Source organism: Rutilus rutilus (assembly GCF_951802725.1).
Source record: "Rutilus rutilus genome assembly, chromosome: 22".
Lineage (NCBI taxonomy): Eukaryota > Metazoa > Chordata > Actinopteri > Cypriniformes > Leuciscidae > Rutilus > Rutilus rutilus.
Window position 1 is genome coordinate 16,919,330 of NC_140227.1, and position 25,416 is coordinate 16,944,745.

The window sequence follows — 25,416 nt, forward strand, 5'->3', positions numbered from 1 at the left end:
TTCTGTTCTTGAGTGTAATAAGGAACACAGCAGTCATTTTGATGTTTTGATGGAATATTCCCAAAGCATTGACACTGCCCACGGGGATTCCCTCGCGGGGATTCCCCACGATCCATGCTTTCATGTTTCCGAATCATTTCACACCAGACAGCTTTACAAACGAGGGTCAGTAAAGCTGGTTTTGCCAAGAAGCTGTTCCTGAAAATAGGATCTGTACCAACTATTCGTGTTCCTGCTGCCCTTCCTGAAGAACTGAAGTGAGTGTAACGTTTTATTAACCTTTATATTAATATTTATATTAATCTTTGCAAATCGCTTGCTGCATGCTTCACAATGAATGCGGCTAAGATTTACACTCAGGTACATTACGGCATGTTTTCTATGTACGACGTTCTCAATATAATTCATAATCCCACGTTTATAATGTTAACGTTTATAACGCGTTATGGTTATTGTGTTACTGTTTTAGAAACGGTGTCCGCACAGAACAGAGGGGCGGGGTGAGTACAGCTCATTGTTATTTAAAGACACATGCACTGAAACAGCGTGCTGAAAACAGAGCTGTTTTTGACCAGGTAAAATGAGTGTTTTCTTACAATACTAATGAGAATTTTTAATTAAAGTATATTAGAAACTTTTAATTTATACCCTTAAGAATCATATTAGCTTGTACAAAAATGGCATTATCAGGCTGAAATGGCCATGAATCAGGGTGGTTAAAACTGGAGACTCACCATCTGTCGGCTCGGACTCGAGCGCATCTGTGCCGGCTGGCGGCTCTACGCTGGATGTGTCTGGATGAACCTGTGATTCCTGCTCAGCCACAAAAGGACGCACTTTGGTTTTGGTTTGGGTGGACTTTCTCATAGCCTTCCATCCTCTAATCAAGAAGTTACTCTCTTTTGCCTGTTTTTCTGCAAACAACAAATATTGATTAGAAACGTCTGTTTTATTAGCACAGATTACAGCTCAATGATTCGCTAGTTCATGTTCCAAGAACACTAGAGAAATTAGCTAATTGCATATGGCCGCCATGTTGGGATTTCCGATCTAGCGAGTTTGAGCAGGCACCAGTGCAGAGAGCCGGAGAAACCAGAGAATGATCTTTAATAGTTGTATAAAGAAAATGATACATCACTTAAAATAATACTAAAACACACTTTACTGAACATGAAGACAAAATTGGCGCGGAGTCATGGTTCATTGAACATACACAATGTCTGATTCCGGGACCAATTATGCCTACTGTAAATATACAAATATGTAAATATGACAAAATTTAAAAAATAAAATATAGCACAGAAATGTATAAAATAGAAATAAAAATATCCATTTAAAGAATCTTAAAAGACTTCAATCTTTTGATTTCTGATCTGCTGCAAATCAGCTACAAGAATTTACTTTACGTGATGTCAGAGGATCAGAATTATAGCCTAGTAGAAAAGTAGAAAATAATAGATGGCAGAAAAATCATGAAACAAAGGTAATAATGACTCACTGTCATCCAGATCACAACTGGAGGGCTCTGGCACAGGCGGCCGCTCAGGATCGACAGGATCTGCATGCTGTGTTTTCTTAATCTTGGATGGACCAGGCACACACAGATCTTCACAGACCTGTCCTGGCAGGCACATCATCGTCTCATGATCCACAGGATTTGTGTACGGCGTTTGCTCCATCTTGGAGAGACCTGGCATAAAAGAACATGTGTTTTTATCTCAAAATATCTTAAAGAACAGTTGAGTATTGAAATAAGGGACATATAATCTTCACTCATCTTAAAATGGTGTGATTTTCAGCAGTTTTGAAAGGATGACAACAAAGCTTGTCTCGTATTTATTGAAAATGTTCTTTGTTTTTTGTTATGTCACACCATCCATAAGACACATTTACAGTACAGTTTACAGGGTTTCTGCACACTTTTTAAATTTATTTTATTTTTTCAAATTTAAGGCTTTTTAAAACCCGAAAAAATCTAAATTAATACCGTGCATTAGGAGTGTGCAATATTGACAAAATATGTCTCGATAATTTCAAAGTTTTGTTGATAATAATTAGATAATATTTTCCTGATTGAGTTTTTGTGCTTGGTGCCATGGCTGGTTTAGGCCTGTTGTTGACAGCTGACTGACGAAGATATTCATATTTTTCATATTCTATGCAGTGGTCAGATCACAGCAGTGACAGAAATTTACATTTTTTATTAAGGGCTAATATTTGCCACCTCAAATTTATTTCCAGGGGCATTTTCACCTATATATGGACATTTGTAGATGTATGCATCACCTTTTATGTCAAATTATAACATTCCAATTAAATTATATTAGAATAATAACACAATACCAATGTTAGCAGTCAAATTAAATCATTAAATCAAAATCCATGTTTGCAGTTCAGAGGTCACAAAGAAGCAACTTCTGATCTGGCATTAATATATTTACACTGCATTAACAATTGCATAAATAAAAATTTGAGATCGTTGTTGTTGTTGTTTTTTTATTCAATATTTAAATATGAACTGATTTCTAATTTTAACGTTCTAATTAAAGGGTACTTTAAATGTGAAACTAAAACTGCCAGTAGGTGGCGGTAAGTCGCTGTCTTAATAAGTGAGTTGAGGGATTCATTCATTCAACCGATTTGTTCAAACAGTTGATTCATTCAAGAAAGAAGCAAGTGATTGATCATTGAATCATTAAATTGATTGGTTCAAAACGTGGATTTCAGTCAAAAAATCATCGCTGTCTGTTGCATTGAGACTCTGCTGGTTTCATTTTGAAATTCTCATCGGTTTAATAAAGGGAAAACAAACAATACTGACAATATTGTTTATAAAATGTAACTCACAATGTTAATTTATTGTTAACTTAACTGTTATATAAAATATCACATTTGCAATTGTGCACGGAAAACGAAACTCTTGCTGATGTGATATTGTAGGCCTATGATAACTAACAGCATAATATGATATAAATATAAGGCAAAAACTCATTTGGGAACATACCTATAACTGCACACATCACGCAGTGAAAAAAAACAAAGTCAGCTCGCAGTGCCTCGCACATCGTTAAAACAATTACAATATCGCAATGGACAATACACATCGCACACCACTACGCACATAAAGAATGAACTTAGAATTGAACTGACATTTACCAACTTGCTTCTCCTTCTCTCCTCCTGTTTCGCGTGCAGGAGACAGACGTAATGAGACGTCACTACATAAATAGCTGCTCCCGACGAGCTGGATGGCACCTTGCATGGCTGACACCGCTGTCAGTGTATGAATGAGTGAGTGAATGGGTGAATGCGAGGCTATAAGTAAAGGGCTTTGGTGGCCATAGGTCTGTGAAAGCGCTTTATAAATGCAGTCCATTTACCATTTACCATAAATATGTTTTTTTTGTGTGTTTAAATTTTATTTTTTTACTGCATATTTGAGCAGCCAAAGGGAGTAGAGAAGGAAAAATGAAGACTAATACCAGAAACATCAGGCTGAAATGGCCATAAATCAGGGTGGTTAAAACTGGAGACTCACCATCTGTCGGCTCGGACTCGAGCGCATCTGTGTCGGCTGGCGGCTCTACGCTGGATGTGTCTGGATGAACCTGTGATTCCTGCTCAGCCACAAAAGGACGCACTTTGGTTTTGGCTTGGGTGGACTTTCTCATAGCCTTCCATGCTCTAATCAAGAAGTTACTCTCTTTTGCCTGTTTTTCTGCAAACAACAAATATTGATTAGAAACGTCTGTTTTATTAGCACAGATTACAGCTCAATGATTCACTAGTTCATGTTCCAAGAACACTAGAGAAATGGGCTAGTTACATATGGCCGCCATGTTGGGATTTCCGATCTAACAAATTTGTGCAGATGCAAAAAATCTTTAAAAAATGTTGAAGGACAGCATCATTTTGTCTATTTAACTGCGATTGTAACTGTAGGCTCGCGCTCGGTCCCAAAGTCCGGCATCCGACCAGCGCGGAAGGTCTCTTCGTGTTACTGTCTTTTCTCGAGGCAAATTTCTCATTTGTATTTTCTCGTTATTTCATCTGACTCCATAAATGAAAAGGTTTCAATGATATCTGTGCATCATTAAATGTGAGCGAATGTTTGACTATTCCTTTTAACTCTTTAATGAAAATAATGCCAAAGTCAGTCAGAATAATCAAATGTAACAATTTATTATGTCAGGTAAATGTATCATGCCAACTTTATAATCAATTAAAAAATAATCAATACAAAACATCAAATGCTCTGTAATAAAGAGAAGAGATGCGAACCCAACGTAATACATGAAGCTGAGAGTCTTCAGGCTAAGCTGAAGTACAGAAAGGCCCAGAACCCTTTGCTACATTCCATTATAAAGACAGAACCTCTTTCACATGGAAACATGTGCTAACAATGGAAATTTGCGAATTCAGGCGAATAAGAACCCCCCTTCAGGCCGATTCAGGCGAATAACAACCCCTTCAGGCCGACTCAGGCGAATAAGAACCCCCCTTCAGGCCGACTCAGGCGAATAACAACCCCTTCAGGCCGACTCAGGCGAATAACAACCCCTTCAGGCGGATTCAGGCGAATAACAACCCCTTCAGGCGGATTCAGGCGAATAAGAACCCCCCTTCAGGCCGACTCAGGCGAATAACAACCCCTTCAGGCGGATTCAGGCGAATAACAACCCCTTCAGGCGGATTCAGGCGAATAACAACCCCTTCAGGCCGACTCAGGCGAATAAGAACCCCCCTTCAGGCCGACTCAGGCGAATAACAACCCCTTCAGGCGGATTCAGGCGAATAACAACCCCTTCAGGCGGATTCAGGCGAATAACAACCCCTTCAGGCCGACTCAGGCGAATAACAACCCCTTCAGGCCGATTCAGGCGAATAACAACCCCTTCAGGCCGCTTCGCGTCGGGGTCCCGTTCAGCTTGTCGGGGTTGTTATTCGCTATAACAACCGCCTCGATATACATTACCCCGGCCTTACGTAAGTATGTGTCAGTTCTGAATGTTGTGTATTAGCTCAGTACCTGTTGGGTGGTCCTCCAAAGGGACTCTCCGGTCCAGTGGGCAGTTTGCAGACATGATATCAGATCTGCCCAGTTGTTTACAGTTATAGACTGCGTTTGTACTCTTCGTCCGCTAGTGACTCTACTGAAATACTGTTATGATCACCTGAACTGAAGATTCCGTCAAAGTAACTCAATTTATATTGTATATATATTAAATGACACCGTATTCTGAATCTCAACGAGCTGTGTAGACTCTATTTGACTGATTCTGATATTCGCGGCTGACCTGAACAACTCAGTGACGTCATAAGGAACTCGCGCTGCCTGTGACGCCACAGCTGCTGCTTTTTTGGAAAATAATAAATGTAATAATTTACTCGCCCTCATATTACCCAGGGGTCAAAGGGGGTTTAGCAGACATGGGCTGCTGTAAAAGGCTGTCATATAAAAATGAAATCTATGATGTCTGAGGATCACAACCTGGGTGGACAACCCGGTCAACAAGCTGCTGGAAACTTGTAATTGGTAATTAGGGTCAAAACAATGCTGCCTCAAATTCTGCTTTAACTCCCCGGAATCACCCAAACATGCTAAAAAGGTTTAAATATATTCATGGATCCTGAGGAATATCTCTCTGATACTTTATGCTAGAAACAAACTGAGCACACCTTTCAAAAGAGTGGAAGATAAGCTTTCATCTGATGCCTTGATTGTACATGCAATTAGAATGTAACAATGCCTCTTAATTCATAGGTAGGCAAAAAAAAAAAAAATTTGAACATTCTATTTGTAATCGGTAGCATTCTTTTCCCTTTGTTGTTGTTAAAATAAACAAATTACCATGTGAAGTTAACTTTTACTAGATGAAATCATATTTTGATCATTTTCACTAACCAGACAGTCCTCATGGCCCATAACACATTTAGAGGGAATTCAATTTCAAGCCTATAATAGCCTGTCAATTCAAACAAGATCCAAGAAAGAAGTTTACCATTAACTGATGTTAATTGTATAGTCTACTGCTCTGTTTCTGTATGTACAGTATATCGTTTGCATATTTATGCAATATCTATTATTTGTATTGCAATGTCTAGTATTTCTAATATTCTTTCAGAAGTGGGATAGCTTTATTTATTCTATCGAAATAAAAAAAAGGATTTGAGGATTTTGGGTTAAGCTGGTTACTGTTCAATTCAGGTGTTTGGAGTGTGAGACAAAGGTACTGACAACTAAATGTTGAAAGACTAAAACACACAGGAGTCATGTGTGAAGTAGGTTTAAAAGTATTTACTGATTAAAACTGTTACATTAAGTATCAATTTGTACCAAAAAAAAAAAAAAAAAAACGATTAATGAAACAGACAAACAGATTACAATTCAGGTGATAACTAATTTCTGTAATAATGTTTATACAATTTGCTTAGCTGTTTTCGGAGTCACTGCTGCTGTCGCTGCTCTCTAGTGTTTCAGCATGCCGTATTTGGTTGCCAACCCCTGGCAACGGCATCCTATGTAGCATGGAGCAGTTCTTCTGACAACCTTTAACCAGAGATGGGCACAAATACATCAAAAAGTATTTAATTACAAATAACAAATACTTACTCATCAAATGTATTTAAATAAAATACAAAATACTGCTGTGAAAAAAGTATTTAATTAAAATACAAGTAATTTGTAATTTGAAAATACAAAAAAAAAATGTTTACAGTCTTCTGTAGTGTAAGTGTGGCGTTAGATACATGTAAGAGTCTAGAATATTCGCAGAAGATGCAATTTTAACGTAGGCTACATGTTGCCACATACCGTCATAATAAAAGATAATTACGCATATAACACTATAATTGTATATTACACAAAAACTAGTTAACGCTGCTGTGAGGGTGTTTCTAATAGTGCGGCTGTGACAAAGTTGACAACTTTCTCTCTTCCGACTGCCATTATCTATTTTTTTACTCTTTTTGAAAGTTGTGAAAATGCTGTTGTGGCGTTTTTCTTTTGCTATTTGAGCAAATTGGAACACAAAAAATATATATATTTAATGTAGTCTTTCATTCACTGCTATAGAAGTTAACCCAACTATGATGCCTTCCACTTCTGACTGAGTGGGCGCAGCGATCAACATCCGCTCCATGAACAGTATGGAAGAAGCCTATTCCACCATATAAGAAAAACTAATTGCTTTGGTGAATTAAAATATGGCATAATTATTAAATAAAACGTCCGGAATTATGACATACTAAGTCATGAGTATGTTATTTGTCCCGGTTTTACAGACAAGCCTAGTCCCAGACTAAAATGCATGTCTGAGCTGGTAACGGAAAGCAACTTCCACTGGCATAGGCTATCTTAAAATATGTCAGTGCCATTGTTTTGTCTTGTGATGGATTTTTTAATTAATAACTAACATTTGTTTTTCTTGCAGAAACAACAATCATATGTTTTTGAATGATGTATGTTTCCTCTTTCAGAAAACTTGTGACTTTGAGTGTGTGTGTGTGTATAAATAACAAATAGGGGAAATTAAACTAGACAGATGACTAGGTTTGAAACCCTGTGATTATGAAGGAATCATTACCTAGCAACAGAAGGGCTTGTCTAAAAAGAACCAGTCAAATTGTGGGACATTATGCCTTGCCTTGCCTTAATGCCTTGCCTTGCCTTGCCTTGCCTTGCCTAAATCTTCATGTCATTTTGCCATACCCCTTATTCTATAAAAACTGTTGTATTTGTGTTTTCGGTGGGATTCTAAATGGAATTTGTCTGTTTAAAGTATAATTAGAATATAATTGAACGGGGACGTCGATTGCAGGCGAGACCCAGACTGCAGACGTTATGGGACGTCGATTGTAGACGAGACCCAGGTACGTAACGTTAGCCTAGTATAGGTTTAGGGAAAAATCGACCACAGTCTCAAGATGCATAATGTTTTTTTCTAAGGCACGTTTATAAAAGCTACTTAGTTGTGCCATTAATTACTTATCCTCATGCCGTTCCAAACCCTTAAGAATTTCGTTCATCTTTGGAACACAAATGAAGATATTTTGTATGAAATCTGAGAGCTTTCTGTCCCTCCATTGACAGCTACGCAACTACCACTTTGACACTTCAAAAAGTTCATAAAGAGATCATAAAAATAATCCATATGAATTGAGCAGTACAAATTTTCTGAAACAGGATCGCTTTATATGATAGATATTGAATTTAGTCTTTTATTCGCATTTGCTATATTGCATTATTCCCTAAAAAAGTAACTAATTTCACTACTTAGTTACTTTTTATGGAAAGTAATGTGCTAAGTTACTTTTGCATTGCTTTTTCCCAACAGGGCTGAGCTTGCTTCATTGTTTTTAATAACAACAAAAAAACAAGTTGTATTTTTGCCAAATTTAAAAGGCCCTTCACACCAAAAGTGAAATGAATAAGCCTCAGGCTGAAGGAAATGCAAATTCACATCTGTACAGTAAAAAGCGCAGCTCAAACAAACCTTTCAGCTGTGCTGCCATTCTGGATCGCAGAAGAATAAGATTAAAAAGAAAGTTCAACACTTTCTTTAACAATAACAAAGAAACACAAATGTGGTTTAACTAAAGATCATCGAAAGTCAGCAGCAAAGACATTGGTTAATAAAGTTATATTAAATACATAAAGCATATTTTAATTGTTTAACATGTTTAATTATTGCAGGTTTGCATTTTGGTGTTTTTATTCATTTTGTGCAAGTGAGATGAGTAAAAGCATTATGACATTTAGTCTCGAACTACAATAACCATCATGTTTACACAGTGCACACAATGTCTCTGCACTTACTCCCAATTTCTCTTAAAGTCCACATGAATTCAAAATTGACCATATTTACTTTTTTTGCCTAAATTGTTAGTTTTGTGGTGAACAATTCATCCATGCAAGTCAATCCACACAAAAAAATTTTTTGGCTTTGTAATCTTTAATCAAAATCTGAAAATGCCCCTCCCCTCTGCATTGGAGGACCTTCCCTGATGACGTATGTTTGACGGCTTGGTTTGGGAAACGCTTAACCACTCCCCTCAAACCGTTAGTCTGCTATGAGCGAGAGATGGAGAGGAGGAGCGCTAGAGTAAAACCCTGCCCTCTGTTCAATATTCCTTTTCACTGGGAAATACGTCACAACACTGGAGAAAAGTCATTTGCAACTTCCGGTTCAGGCGGACTTTAACATGAGGATGGGAGAGCTGTCAGTCAATAAATGGAAAAACAAAGTAACTTGCATTACTTATTGGAAAAAACGAACTCAGATATTTAGTAGGAAATTTGTACTACGTTACTTTAGTAGTTACTTGTAAAAAAGTAATCTGATTACATAACTCGCATTACTCGTAATGCATTACCCCCAAAACTGATTATGACATAAAAAGTCGAAATTAGTCGAAATTATGACATACCAAGTTATATTTAGGAGATAAAAAGTGAGGTGCTTGTATTTTATTTTATTATGAAAAAATTACTGTGATCCTGTTTTGGAGTACGAGGACAGTTGTAATTTTCTAGTCGTATAATTGGCCTATAAGCAGAAACTGTGTATATAATAGTGCGTGACATTAAAATGTATTTTTACAACTGACATGTCAGTAAGCAAAAAAGAAAATTGATTATGTCTCAGACTTATTTTTGCATTTCCCTCAGTCAAGTAGAGACTTTTTAAACACACACATGGCTGCAGACATGTACACAACATAACATGTGGTGCAAAGAAATTCTGTGTGTTCCTTGTTTTATTATAAAGAACCCAAGAGTGTCCCTAATTTTCCTCTGTTGAAGTTGGCAACCCTAGACTATTGAAAATAAGAAAGTTACATTATAAGATTATATGCCTATCAAATGTAATCATGTGGATCAAAATATAACATGCTTGTAAATTTACTATGAAAAATGAAGGGTGTTTGAAAATTTTAAATTGAAGGTCATTGCCCTGCACACATTCAAAGATACATAAATTATTTTTAATTTATTTATTCATTTGTTTTATTAATTTGTATTTTGTTATGTTATATCCTAAATTTTATTAGTGTGTTTGGTGTGTGGAAAAAAAGCCCTTAGGTTTTCTTGGAATGATGTTGTCTGATTAAATGTATTCTGTGTCAAATAAAGGCCTATATAACTCAGAATACTGGTTTTGATATTTTATTTTTTTCAATGTTGTGGTGATATTAGTATGTATGTTAGAGTTGGAGTTGGAAGCACAGAAAGATATAAAAACATTTTGGTTTACTAAAAAGAGATATATTTACAGATATTTAAAAATAAAAATGTACACAAAGTAGTCCTTTTTTATTTGCACAAATGCGCATCCCTTCATATGACAATAACAAAAGCAGGAAGGAAGCAGGAAGGTTTGCGACTTCATGGCTGATTCATCCGCGACTTTGCAAATCGACAAAAACGAACCCCCTAAAATGCACCGGTGTCCTCCCCAAGTGTCCTCACACCTGAAAGGGATATTCTTGCAAGTAAAGCAACAACGGCCGTGGCAGCTGCAGCTGTGTATGGCAATCAGTGTGTCTGTTTATAGTGAGGCGTGTGAGGTGCTGTAATGTTGGAAAATCCTGAGGCCTGTGGAGAGGCTTCCTGAGCTTCAGCAGAACGCCTTTGTCCTTTGACACCATGTAATGTTCTTCTGCTATCCTCTCCTTCTCTTGACTCGTGGATGCATAGTGCTGCACAAGACTAGGAAGAGCAGAAAAGGACAACAGGCAAGATCGTGCAGGAAAACTGGAATCGAGGCGGAATCGGCCACTGTCGTATTCTACGCGGACGTTAGTAGGCCCTCTATGGGTCTTCACGGAGAGGGTAAAGAGGTAGAGTGGATGGCTGCTGTCCCGCACAAGGAAAGTACCTTCTGGAGATCCAATGAGGGCATCTCTTGCCTCACTGGCTGTCATACCACCCCAGTACCATCCTAAAACATAAAGAAACTATTTATTAATATGACACACACTACTGTTTGGGGTCAGTAAGATGGAGCCCCTAAGGGGACATGGTGTGAGATGGGAGGATAAATAAATGATTTGTTTTATTTATGAATCATTTATCAGAACAGAGATAAACTGTTGCTGTATACACGTATATACTATAAAATATAAAAATATCATGATCTTTTGAGACTCTGTACATTGTTTTGTTTTGTTTTGTCATGTCTGTTCTAAATCAGAATCTGATTAGGGTTTGTTTTATTGGCCAGTTAGGATGGAAGGAATTTGACCTGACAGTTGCTGACACTGGACAGATGTAATAAGAATTATAATATATACTCCAGAGACCCAGAATTATTTTGCAGTTTTTTTTTTTTCATGTCATCACATTGTTTAGACCATATAAGAAACAAATGGTAAAAAAAAATGCAATTGACATGAAATTATATGTATAGGCAAAAACAATGGGATTTTTTTTTTTTTAATCGCCAATCAATTTTGGGGTTTCAGGATATATTTTAACTAAAATTTGTATAAAGATGATTCTCAACTATGTTATGAAAGATATAACGGAATGAATTAATACAGCATTTTACTTTATGCAATATGTGGATAAAATGGCCATAAATTAATATTCCCATTCAATGCAATGTATCTATACACTGTTTCTAATGTGCACATTAATGTGTTCTTGGAGCAACATTAAATGAAAAAAAGAAGTGTAATAATTAGCAACATTTTAATAATAATATATAATATTTCATAGGAATATTGCTGTATAATTTATTTCCATATTCACTTGTTGTGTCTCACAAAATGCCTGATAAACATGATTTAAGTCCTGATGTCCTCTACAGTGGACATGTATGAAATCAATCAATCAATCATTTATTTATAAAGCACATTTAAGACACAACCGAAGTTGACCAAAGTGCTTTACAAGGAATAAAAGAGACACAAAAAAAATATACATATACATACATATACCCAATATACATACATAAATACCAGACAAGACAAAAGGCAGGGGAATAAATGCCCTGTTCTGTAACATTAGTCATTTTTTTATTTGAAACCCCATAACATTTTCCTGAGATGTTGGTTTATGAAATACAATTTGAAAAGTAGTCCGATTTAAATTATAATTACAATACATTATCATGTTTCCATATAGTGCTACATTTGATCACTAAATTAATGTCAGACATTTTTAAAGACCAAGGATAAGTTGTTTTCATGGTGAAACCTCCAAGGTATCTCTGAAAAGTATATATAGTCTATATCAAGTATAAACTAAATTGTTTGATTGTTCTCTTTATATTTGTTGTGACTTGTCTTTGATATATTTTATATTTTGTAAAATATTAGCAAGTGTCTGTTGGTCTCTTTTTAAGACTATAGCCGTACCTGAAGTGTGTAGGTGCTGAAAGGTGGTGGTGATGAAATGCAGGTCCTCAGCCGGGGTCCATGGGTAGAGAGCTGCTTGGGACTGCTGGATTTGTTGAACTTCTGATTCGTCCCTCTCATGTTGAGCTCTTGTACCCCTTTCAACCATTCCTGAAGGTGTCTTCATATGGAAGAAAAAACACATCTTGATATGTAACCCAACAGATTTTTTTTTTTCAACATGTCAAAATGACGTGAGGTGAGATAGCAGAGCTAAAAGTTCAAAGGTTAAAAATTGCTGTGCTTCTCTTTCTATCAGTCATTTGTAATAAAAAATTTCAACTGAACTCAAAGAATGAGTGTACTTGAGAAAATAAATATCATTACATAGATGGTTACATCAGCGTTTAAAACAGATCTCTTTTCTGAGAAGACCGACTAGGTGACATTTAGAAAAACTAAAGGTTTCTAAATGGCTTTCCATGTAAATGAGAGCAACAGAATTTACAAACTGAGCTTTTATAACTGGCTGTTTCTCAAAATATATATATATAAAATAAAAAATTATAGACACTAGTTGTGATATGTGATACGAAATGTAAAATATAATCACGGGCATGTTTAAAATGTTAAAAATCAGGTTAAAATTCAAGAATGCTGGTGTTGTAAAAGCACAAAATGTATAGGCTAGTGTTTAAATGTATGTTTAATTTACTGCTAAAGTGTTAACTAAACAAAATGCTGTTCCATAAAACGACAGATTAATAGATTTTATTTTAATCATAAAATATAAATCACAGGCATGTTATTAAGTCTATAAAATGTTATAAATCAGATCAAAATTATAGAATGCTGGCGTTAGAAAATAGCAGAACCACAATTTAAAACATTTTCAAAAATACATTAAAACGTTTATTTCATTAATAACAAAATAAAAACTGAATTTTGTGCCTGTTTACGTCAGATAAATTGAATGTATTTAAATGTATGTTTAAAAAAGCACTTAGACGAGAGCAAACTGTTTAATTTCGAAACAGAATTTTAACAGGATGTTTTCAACAAGATCGAAACAAATTAATTATTGCGTATAACAACTCCTCAGTTCATCAAAAACTAATGAACCCATCAAACAGGTCTGGCCACTTCACAGTATCTAAGAAGACACTAAAAAGATTTTCAACGAGACAAAAAGACAGATTTCTTACCTTTGTCTGCATAAAATCGTCACCTTTGGTAGGCTGTAAAATTGACGCGAATCCAAGTCTGGTCCTGTGCCAAAGCTGCTGACATTGTTCCAGGCCAGCAGCGACAAAGCGCCACAACCTCGTTAAAACATTTTACAAAAAAAGAACATTCCCTAATGTTTTCTAACCCGAACGAGCCTTCTTTACCAACTATTCTCCAGGCAATCGAAATGAGGGCGAAATTGACGAAAAATAACAAAACAGCTTTACAGCAGTAATCTATTGAGAGTGAAAGGTCGTTTGGCGAGGTGGATTATTATTTTCCTGAAATAAGAGCAGTATGAAACGCCTATGGTCGTTTTATTAGTTCACGCGCGTTCTAGGAATCTCATTCCAAGAAATGCATCTCAGCGCTCGCGGCCTCATCGTGCGCTGCGTTTCTATTGGCTGCGGCGTGCCGTTGACGAAGCGCCCGGGCCGGTTTCAGTTGCGGATGACTTTCCCAGTACAGACTTTCCAGGAATGCTTAAACTGACCTCTGCGCCAGCAGCATGGACTGAGAGATCTGTGAGCTATAGATCTCTGGGGCTGTGATGGGAGGTGACTGCAAGGTAAGCATTGTAAGTCTAATTCCAGAAAATGTGTATTGCCAGAATGTTAGTCATATAGTTAATAGCATCTAACATCCTGGTAACCGATCAGGCCCTGGATCAGCGCTAGCATTAACCCTTTAATAGACATACCCAGAAAACAATGGAAAAATGTTTATAATAAATACAATTATATTAATAAAATAAATAATAAATTCAAAGGTTCCAAAAAAATGTATAATGTGCTTCTACTAAACATTTGTGACCCTGGTCTTATGGGTGAATTTGCTTCTACTAAACATTTAAACTAATAAGTATCTATTTCTAGGGCTACTATAATTTATTCTTTTATTTATTCCATATACAGCCTATATTAGGTGAAAATGGTGTATTGTTTTAAACTGCAGTTATAACTAATGATTTTTGATTACCTGAAAGGTAGGCTACAGATATCGTAGTACGGTTTAGTTAAATAAAGAAAAAAACATTCAACAGTCAAAATGTGCTTTACCAAATGGCTGAGATGCCTGCTAAAGTGTTAACTAAACAAAATGCTGTTCCAACGTAAAACAAAAACTGAGATTTAATAAGACAGATTAATAGATTTTATTTTAATTATAACATAAAAATCATCACCTAAACAACACATTTATGTGGCCTTGAAAACCGTGTGAGAATGAGTTTCAGAGTGAAGGAAGACTTGTTAAAATCTAACATAAAAAATAATAAAACAGTGAAATGGAAAGCTCAGACAAGAAAATATAGGCTATAGATCATTGAGGGTGAAATGAAACATGTGTATCAGGTGTCATTTTACATTTGGTGACTGTAAAAATCTAGCTCTCATCTCCATTCTCTCCCGCTCCTCTGATTAGACGCTTGTTCCCTCGTTTCCCTGTAGGGCCCTTTGGCTTGGTGAAGGCTTGTTTCAGAGCATGCTGCATCGGGTACACCTCTTCATACAGGAAATCCTCCGTCAGCCCCTCTCCACTATCAATCTCCATCTACACACATGACACATAAATATATTAACTGAAATGTGCATGAATATATGCATTTGATTTGATTGATACTTCTATTCAGCAAGGATGCATTAAATTGAGTGCACAAAAGTGACAGTAAAGACATTTATAATGTTACAAAAGATATCTATTTCAAATAAATGCTGTTCTTTTGAACTTTATTGATCAAAGAATCCTGAAAACTATGTATCATGGTTTAAAATATTAAGCAGCAAAACCGTTTTTATGTTTCTTGAGCACCAAATCCAAATAGAATGATTTTGAACAACACTATGTTCTAATAGCATATTCGCTAATGTAGGTTTTACTTTTAAAATGTAATGTATGTAGCCAACAACATACACATAAGCGGTCACATTAACTGTTCTTAAGAATTTAAAAGTAACATTTTCTAAGCTTTTAAAAATGTACTGATGAAAGGATAAACTGGGGTGTTTCTCATTAAAGAAATCTCAAGCACAAACTGTGCAAAGTAACCTGTTTAACCACAGGCACATCATGTTCTCACTTCGAAAGTCATACCATATGTTCACTTGAAACCAATATCCTGAAACGTGGTAACGGATATTGTTAAACTGTAAATTCAGCCACTATATTCAGCTCATTATATTCTTAGTTGATTATAGACGGATCATTGAATATGGATGAATAACCACAGTTGTGGCCAATTGCAATTTGTGACCCTGGACCACAAAACCAGTCGCATGGTTCATAATCTGAAAGCTGAATAAATAAGATTTCCATTGATGTATGGTTTGTCAGGATAGGACAATATTTGGCCGAGATACAACTATTTGAAAATCTGGAATCTGAGGGTGCAAAAAAAATCGAAACATTGAGAAATTGGCCTTTAAAGTTGTCTATGTTCGCGATTTTGCTGCATTCACTCACAAAAATAAATGTTTCATATATTTACATTAGGAAATTTACAAAATATCTTCATGGAATATGATCTTTACTTAATATCCTAATAATTTTTGGCATAAAAGAAAAATCGATAATTTTGACCCATACAATGTATTGTTGGCTTTTGCCACAAATATACCCGTGCCACTTGTGACTGGTTTTGTGATCCAGAGTCACATATCTTAATAAAAGTTAAGTTCAAGGTACTGTGATTTCAGTTATAGATTTTTAATAGACGAGGATAGATAGATAGATAGATAGATAGATATGTACTTATATCATACAGATATAATATGTACTTTGTACTTTACTGTACAAACATACTGTACGGTATTAGGACCAGTTGTTGTTGTCAGTGTACCTTTTTGGCGATCTCTATGTGATAGTCTCTCTCTACCTCATCCAGCAGTCGATTCTTACAGCTGGAGTAGAGCATCCTTTCTTTGATGCTACAACTATACCCGGGCATGGAGTAGATGAAAACTGGTCCACATATTCAAGCACAAACAAGACATTAGCTTTGTAGAAACATTACTAATCATAAGAAGCCAACTCCGCTTATTGTGAAATTGTCAGAAAAAAATGTTAGTTAATATTTTGACACTAACCTACAGCTTCCAGTGCCTGTCCTTGATGGGTGTGTTTGTACAGGAAGAAGTGGTATCGTGGGGCATCAGTGGGGATTCTGCTTGGCAGCTCTTTGGTCTCTGTAGGACTAGTGTGGACCAGCTCAATTGTCTCTCGTTCGGTGTCCAGTCTCTTAAAGATGATACAGTAAAAAAAGTGCTTTGTGATTGGGCTTATGAAGATGATATAAAGTGCAGCAGGCTTAATATTCTTTGTGGTAATATAAATATGAACACAACTATTCAAAAGTTTGGGATCTGTAAGTTTTTTTGTTTTGTTTTCTAATACATTTATTTTGTTCAGCAAAGATGCATTAAATTGATCAAATGTGGCAGTTAAAATATTTATAATGTTACAAAATTTTCTCTGTTCTTTTTGTACCAAAGGATCATGGTTTTAAATTTTTTTATTGCAGTTTCCACAAATATATTAAACTGTTTTCAACATTGATAATGATAAGAAATGTTTCTTGAGCTCCAAATCAGCATATTAAAATGAAAAACTGAAGAAATAGCTGCTGAAAATTCAGCTTTGACAACACAGGAATAAATTACATTGTAATATATTAAAACAGAAAACCGTTATTTTAGATTGTAATAATATTTCAAAATATCACTGTATTTTTGATCAAATAAATGCAGCCTCATTGAGCATAAAAGACTTTTATTTAAAAACATTTAAAAATCGTACCGACCCCAAACTTTTGAATGCTGGTATACGCTTACTGCATTATGCATGTTTTGAATTTAGGTGTATCGTTTCCTAATTTATTCCAAAATGTAATATTATGCAGAGAATCCTGTTTTTAAAATCTGCAAAATAAACTGCCTATTCAATGCCAGCATTATGAAAAGGAATCCATTGCATAATGCATATGTTATGTGCTTATTCAGTGCAACCTCTACTGTTAGAAGTATAAGTGGCAGTCTGAACATTTTGCTTTTGAACCTACATATGTGTAATAAATACATGTGTGTATAGTGTATGTGTGTGGGACTTACTAGTTGAATGTAATTGATGCGTTTGTGTTTAAGTTGCTGTAAAGCATGTTTAGCCTCCTCTTGCAATGGGAACGCCAAACCCTGTAAAGTCGGATTTTTACTCTCCACGCTGATCTCTGTCTGTATCAGAAAGACACACACACACATGTGTTTTATATATATATATATATATATATATATATATATGTTTAAAAAATTATACATTTTTACTCTATAACATCAATTTTTCTAATAATATTTTAATGCGAATAGAGAGCTGAGGCTACCTTTGCTTGTCCACTTACAGTGGCAACTCGTCTTCGCTCGTCCTAAATAGAAAAGTACAATAGTTTAGTGTAAATCCACTTAGTAGTACTCACACACTTGAAAACAAAATGAATCACAGGACACTTACCCGTGCCACTTTGTCCTGTTAGGTGCATTGTTAAGGAATACATTCATTTGTTAAGTCAGACAAACTGATAGATATTCAGTTGTGGTATGCTGCGATTTCGGGCCTTCCTCACCTCTGTTATTTTAATCTGATGGAGTTGTTGCTCAGCAGTGGTGAGGGGGGCCGGGACGGAGGAGGAGGACAGATGTCGTAGATAACCTTGGAAACAGATGTCTTCCTGCAGGTCACAACAGTAAATAGTGCTTAGATGACACATCATCACACTTCTTAACATGTGACCTGAAGGAACCTGAGCAAAGGTGAGTAGGTTTACTGTTGTAAACCCAGTAAAAAAAGAAAAATCACAGTTTGGTCACTATTAAAATCACATTATTAGATCATATTAAATCATTCATATTACATAACTCTCTGCATGTTCTATTCTGATTTGTCAGTCGTGACATTCAGGCATCACATAATGACGAACTCTCTGGTTTACTTGATTCTGATTGGTCAATTGTGGAATTTTCTCAGAATCAGATTCTCAGAAGATATGATTTTTGCATTCCCAAAAGGAAATGTTTACCATGATAGCATTTCCATGACTTTCCAAAAAGGGAAAAATAGAGAGATTGATTGGAATGGATTCAAAAACGAGAAGGATTCAGTCAATATACCGTCACTCCCTCAGCTGTTGTAGTAGAAGCACCCTTGATAACTAGTTTATAGATGATATACAGGTAAAATTATCAAATAAAATCATGCCAAGCAAACCCGTCTACACACCTGGACTGTTCCGAACAGTTCATCATTTATGTGACTTCCCCCGAACTCTTTCTTCAGTGTGGCTCTGGTAGCAGCATACACCATCTTTAACCTCACCTGTGTGGTGTAGAATGAACGTTGTCACTCAGAAGGGTAATTCACAGTATTTTAAACCCAAGGGGCTAAAGGGAACATTATTTATAGAGTGAGAGGGTGAGAGCTTGTGCACACATTTCACTTTATCATGTGTTTTCTACTTACTGGTGACTGGTCTGGTGACCAGGAGATAAACAGCCACTCATATCCCAGCTGGTTCTGTGAGTCGAGGCGGAAAAGGATATAACAGGGTTCTAGGCCGTCCAGCATGGGCAGGACACATGCGTCATAGTCCTGATCCCAGCTCTGAGAAACCTCTCTGTACCCTCCCAACACCAGCTGCTCTGAAACACACACAGACAGATACACACACATACACACCTCATAACACACACCTTGACTAGCAGTAGCCCCAGATAAATGCACTGACTATCAGTCAGGGTCCAAAAACAGCATGGTGCCACTGTTATCACACACTGCATGTATAACATTCCACAGTCCAATTTATCTTCACCATTTACTTGACATTATTTAGGGTCAGCAAGTGACTAACATATATTTGTTAAGCTATAAGTTGTTACTCTTAAAAATGTGTGTGTGTGTGTGTGTGTGTGTGTGTGTGTGTGTGTGTGTGTGTGTGTGTGTGTAAATTTTTTGGTTTTAAATGATAAAACAATCTAAATGATGAACACATGTGTGAACATGAGTTGTGAAAAAGAATTACACTTAAGTGTGCTTTTTTTTTTTTTTTTTTTTTTAAACACATTTTATTGTAAGTGTGCTTTTTAAAAAGAGTACTTATTACGGAAATAATATGCTTTAAAACAATGAACTGAATGTATGTTTCCCGACACTTAATTACATGTTAAAGGAGAACTTGGTAGCTTTTTTAACTTAATAAAACTGTCTAGAAATCATTTGGATGGTTAAACAACCTGTTCTGGTGATATTGGTGACTTTCCCCGCTCCCCCCAGCGTTCCCAGGCGGAAAACCAACCTTGCAACTTGTTCACTACCGTCCCGGCAAGATAGAAATTGGAAGTCTCGTGAGAAGCGAGAACTAGAACGAGAACGAGCGCGAAACACAAATTGCTTTACGGCAATTCGACATAAACACACACGCATGTATGATGTATTACCAGATTACCCACCTCGGTAGACATAGCTCCACGCGATACAGTTGGCTTGCTCCGATCAAAACAAACGCACATGAGCAGCGGTAGAGAAGGGGAGGAGGCCGCCGCAAGTGAGTTTTTTACGACCGTGTTGTGAAATATACGCCCCACCACAGCTGTAGGGGGAGCTCGTGGGGAAAACATGCGACAACAAAAGGGAAAATCAGCGAAGAAGTGACTAGAGTTCGCTAGAGTTGCCGAGTTCGGCTTTAAAGTGACAATGAAATCAAAACTGAAAACTCTCTATCTGAAATGAAAATTCTTGTTTTGTTTTATTATGGAATATTGCAGTATTTATTATAAATTATTTATCATGCACATCATTATTTTTTAAATTCATGTGCCTCCGTAATATTAAATCAAAATAACTTTCCCTCCCACTTGCACTCTTCTCTAATGATGTGTTTACTGGTGCGAAGGCGGGACAACCTGTCACTCACATGAGATCGACCAATAGCAAACCACAACCATCCAAAGATCCAATCAATTCCCGATTAACACAATAAAGTCCCGGCCTATATTTTTTCTTGTTTGAGAAGCCGTTTCAAGATAAACGTCACAATAGGAAAGAAAAGACTAGTGCGACTTCTGTTTCTTGCCAACTTTCACTGCATTTAAATAAATAAAAAATGCAATTATCTGAACTTCAGACTTTTTGACCCTCTTAAGTAGGACTATGTACATATTTATTGGCCTGGTTTCACAGACAGGGCTTAAATTAAGCCAGGATTAGGCCATAGTTCAATTAGGACATAAGAAGTTTTTATAAATCTGCCTCAGAAAAAAACATTAGCCTACTGGTGTTCATCTTAAGACAAAACAATGGCACTGGCATGTTTTAAGATATGCCAGTGCAAGTTGCTTTCAGTTAAAACAGCTCAAACATGCATTTTAGTCTGGGACTACCTTAAGCCTTTTCTGTATAACCGGGGGGTTAATGTAATTTCCTAATGACTTCTATTGTCTGATGAAGTTGCAATGTAGAACATATAAAATATATTAACTTTAAAAAATAATTTCAACATTTTCTTTTTCACAAGGGTATTAACTTCATTCGTCCACTAAAATGACCTTGCAAAAAAGATAATGGACTACTTGCACAACTACTTCCGCGTTCTAGTACCGGGAGTTTCCGGTCTCTGTATTAATTATCTTGAGCCTGCTGAAATGTTCCTATAAATATATTTTCTTTCCAACTGTGCATTCTGGATAATAAATAGGCTAAATATATTTATCCACCAAGCTGCAGCAGGCCTATATATGCTCGTCTTCTCATTAACAGTTTTTTTTTCTCTCTCTCTTTCTGACCGTACATTTCATACCTGCTGGGTTTACATTTTTAAATTAAATTGACTATTAAAACGATTGCTTGTGTGCGCAGGTGTTTATTCCAGTCTTTTAAAATAGTTGAATGAATGAATGCTCGTGAGCCGCCTCCAACAATAGGCTAGCTAAGGCTATTTAATCAATAACGTACACAGCGTAGAGGAGAATAACAGTCAACTACTAGCATTTTGGGCATAAACATGTAAATAGTGAAAAGACTGACATTGAAAAATGACACAGGGGCCCAGTTTTTCAAAAGTAATCCAGTGGGATTTCGGATCACGGATTGGATCAAATCTTGGAAATGGGTTTTTCAAAAGCAAAAGAGGGATTCTGAACTAAGATCAGATCATGTAATCCGATCTTAAATTTGATCTGGATCAAACCTGCCCTTTGGGTTTTTCAGAATTTTGAACTCGGATTAGGATCTATTTGATCCAAAAAACAGGATTATCCTGATCCCATCAGAAGGGTGGATTCAGTTGTGATTTTTCGAACCAAATAAAACCAGAGAGGTTTTTTTTTTAAGTGAATGATCACAAAATCAATGTTTACTGATGATATATAAATTTCTTCATATTTGAAGCATATATGAAGCATGTCACATCTAATGAGATATGGTAAAACAACAAAATCTACAATTTAACATTATAACAAAATAAGGAAAGTAAAATGTTTCTGTTTATTACAGTGTTTCTGTTTCTTAAAATTAAAATAAACAACGGTTATTTGTGGCCACCGGTATTTTGCCAACTGTTGTTCTTTGCTAAGCCAGTAGGCTACACTGTTGGTTCCATTTAAGGCTCTAGTAAACAGGATTTGGTGATCCTGAAAAGTTCCTATCCGGATCAGATTGATTCAATCCGATGTTGCTTTGAAAAACTGGCTCAAAAGTAAGGTGGATTACGTGATCACGGATCGCAAAAAAAAGGATTACTAAATCCGGATCAATTTTATCCGGATTAAACCTTTTGAAAAACCGGGCCAGGATGATTAAAATATTTAATCCAAATAATAAATGTTCGTGGTTTGTACTGATGTTATTCTTCTGTTCTCATACACTTCAGCATCGCGGTCACTAGTTTAGACGAACACTGACACCATGTGGTGAAAAAAAATGGCGTATTTTTAAAGGGGTCATATAATGGTACATGCACTTTTACAAGTTGATTGTACTGAAATGTGTGTTGGCAGTGCCTGTACACAACCATCATATAATGATAAAAATCCACCCAGTGTTTTTTTTATTTTATCTCCTTCAAATCAAACCATCTGACCGTGTGACGTCACACGGTCGGACGCCCCTCCCACGATTGTTAATTGACAGCAGCATTTCAACACAGACCCACCCTGAGCGAGCTGTCATCATAGTCCGCCACTGTTGATACGCTGAAGCAGAATGGCATCTAAGCGATTGTGGTTTTCTGTTCTTGGGTGCAATAACGAACACAGCAGTCATTTTGATGTTCCTAAATCCGAACCGCTGAAGACGCAGTGGCTGAGTTTGTTTTCGAAGGGAATATTCCCCACGATCAACGTCAATGCTTTCATGTTTGCGCGAATCATTTCTCACCAGACTGCTTTATAAAGGAGGGTCAGTATAAAGCTGGTTTTGCTAAGAAGCTGCTCCTGAAAAAGGGATCGGTACTAACTATTCGTGTTCCTGCTGCACCTCCAGAAGAAGTGAGTGTAACGTTTTATTAACCTTTATATTAATCTTTGCAAATCGCTTGCACGCTTCACGATGAATGCGGCTAAGGTTTACACTCAGGGTACCTTACAGCATGTTTTCTATGTACGATGTTCTCAATATAATTCATAATCCGACATTATAATGAACAACGCGTTATGGTTATTATGTTATTACAAACTGTGTACGCAGGTGTTAAAGTTAACGTGGTAACACTACACTAAGCTTACTTTAATTGTCGAACTTCTTCGGGGCCGTCATCTTGTTCCGGGTCCGACTCCGGTTCAAATTGATACGGTTGCACAGATGTGTCCTCAGAGACTGCCATTCTTTCTCCAAAATATACCCTCAACTGTTGTCAAGGCAACACTCCACGTGTGTTGTCAAAATGCCCCACAGAACAGAGGGGCGGGGTGAGCAAAGCTCATTATCATTTAAAGACACATGCACTTAAATGGCGTGCTGAAAACAGAGCTGTTTTTGACCAGGTAAAATTAGTGTTTCCTTACAATACTAATGAGAATTTTTAATTAAAGTATATTACAAACTTTTCATTTAGACCCTAAAGAATCATATTAACTTGTACAAAAATGGCATTATAGGACCCCTTTAACACCCGCTGCTTTCTCAGATTGGCTTGGGTTGGATTAAAACTTCATGATAAGTTTGGAAAATTCTGCACACAGTAAACATCAGAATATACCTTCTCCTGTCAATAAAAATTGCCAAATTTTTTAATCTTATTGCAGACACTCATTTTTGGTGGCGTTTGTTCAACTCATTGACCACACAGTACATTGAAAGTAAACATAACCGGAAATAAATGAGACGTACTACCATGCGTACTACTATTTCCAAACGGAAGTGCGTCACGAGGCTCCATTTGCAAGTGGTCCATTTGTTGCTTGTAGATAGTTTTGATATTTTATCTAATGCAATGACGTTCATAAATTAAAAATAAAAGCTCGAACCAAACCATCCTCAGTGTATTTAAATAGAAGTTCTCAAAAACAAATGCTCCTACTCACCGCTCCTTATCACAATCTTCATCACTCTGACAGCTCCTCTTCTCGCCTTCATGAGGAACTCTCTCAAGTCTGGAGATGCTGGTTTCAGGATACAGCAGGGAAAATACACAGTGGTTAAAACTGATAATTATTTAATGTCATATATTCTAATACTAAAAGTGACAATCCCATCATATTTCATATTATAAATTCTTACATACGACTAGAGCACTTAGTTTAAAAAAAAAAAAGGAAAAAAAAGAAAATTTACTGAAACAAAAGAAATTTTACACTGCGTCCACACTGTGTGGCCTGTGCCTCATTCTTGGCCTCACCATGGTAACGGGGCATCAGGACTCATAAATGATGTAGGTGCAGGTGAGATGGATGAGGACCGGCGCTTCCGCCCGTAAGCTTAAATTACCCCCCATCATCATTCACATAAAACACAGTCTAATATGATCACTCCTATATAATTATATACCACTAAATGACTATATACACCTCTTTAACCAAATGTCTGTTTGCTAAAAACCAAGTTAGGCAATTAAAGTATTCTTTTTTAATAGATAATTCCCTTTGCCTTCAAATGTCTACATTTGCACATAGACTCCAAGGAAATCTGAGAAAGGTTAACGCAAGGTTTTGATGCACTAGTAGACAAATTTTTTTATCTGGAGCTTTTACAGGTGTCATTCCAAGCATCTTTCATTTTGCCTTTATTGTGTATCTTCATAGTTTATATTGCACTTCTAACTAAACATTTATGTTTCCCATTCACTAAAAGGAGAAGAGTAAAAATATAAAGTGGTTTTACTCAAATATTATAAATCCATATGGGCTGCGGGGCATTGAAATAAAGATTTGCTTGTGCTTACCGTGGATACCAGTCTGATGCGACATCCCAAGTCCCTGTGATGCTCCAGCTCAGTCCGAATTCCTGTTGAAACTCCCACGTTGTCCTCCTATTGTCTTCAGTGGCACTGCTATCTGTGCCCAGCAGTGTGGTCCAACTCACTTCCGTACAATGACATCAACGCCCCTTAAGCATCTTACCTGGGGAATCCTGTTTGAAACTCGATCTGCGGAACTGAGGAAGATGTGTAGCCTAATATTACACCTGTCAGGGGATGGGTTCCAGCACACCACCTATCTAGTATTATTCACCCATCACCGGTGGCCCTAATGGGGTATAAAGTGGATGACAACATCTGTTATCTGTGATGAGCTGCATTATAATGCTGTAGGTTTGCTCTGGTGTCAAATAAAAGACAGGACCCCTATTGTAACTGAGAGTCTGGACATTATCTAT

The 25,416-nt window shown here is 36.6% G+C and overlaps 2 protein-coding genes across 3 annotated transcripts; both read right to left on the reverse strand.

The window, feature by feature from the left end:
* Positions 1–6,279: 6,279 nt before the first annotated feature.
* On the reverse strand, positions 6,280–25,386 carry twf2b (twinfilin actin-binding protein 2b). Of its 2 annotated transcripts, XM_084394960.1 has the most exons (11): positions 24,983–25,386; positions 24,126–24,203; positions 19,072–19,250; positions 18,832–18,927; positions 18,179–18,283; positions 17,939–17,980; positions 17,673–17,792; positions 16,653–16,803; positions 16,406–16,527; positions 14,934–15,120; positions 6,280–6,550 (listed from the first exon to the last, which is right to left on the reverse strand). In XM_084394960.1, exons 1-10 carry the CDS (start codon positions 25,005–25,007, stop codon positions 14,953–14,955), a joined length of 1,086 nt encoding a protein of 361 aa, XP_084251086.1. In that variant the 5' UTR covers positions 25,008–25,386; the 3' UTR covers positions 6,280–6,550; positions 14,934–14,952. The 2 variants fall into 2 exon arrangements, with proteins under 2 accessions (XP_084251086.1, XP_084251085.1); XM_084394959.1 differs by lacking the exon at positions 6,280–6,550 and having other exon boundaries at positions 14,607–15,120.
* LOC311281746 (cytokine-inducible SH2-containing protein-like) lies at positions 10,030–14,068 on the reverse strand. Its single transcript, XM_084394962.1, has 3 exons — positions 13,548–14,068; positions 12,364–12,523; positions 10,030–10,943 (listed from the first exon to the last, which is right to left on the reverse strand). The coding sequence occupies exons 1-3, from the start codon at positions 13,557–13,559 to the stop codon at positions 10,468–10,470; spliced, it is 648 nt and encodes a 215-aa protein (XP_084251088.1). The 5' UTR covers positions 13,560–14,068; the 3' UTR covers positions 10,030–10,467.
* Positions 25,387–25,416: the final 30 nt, after the last annotated feature.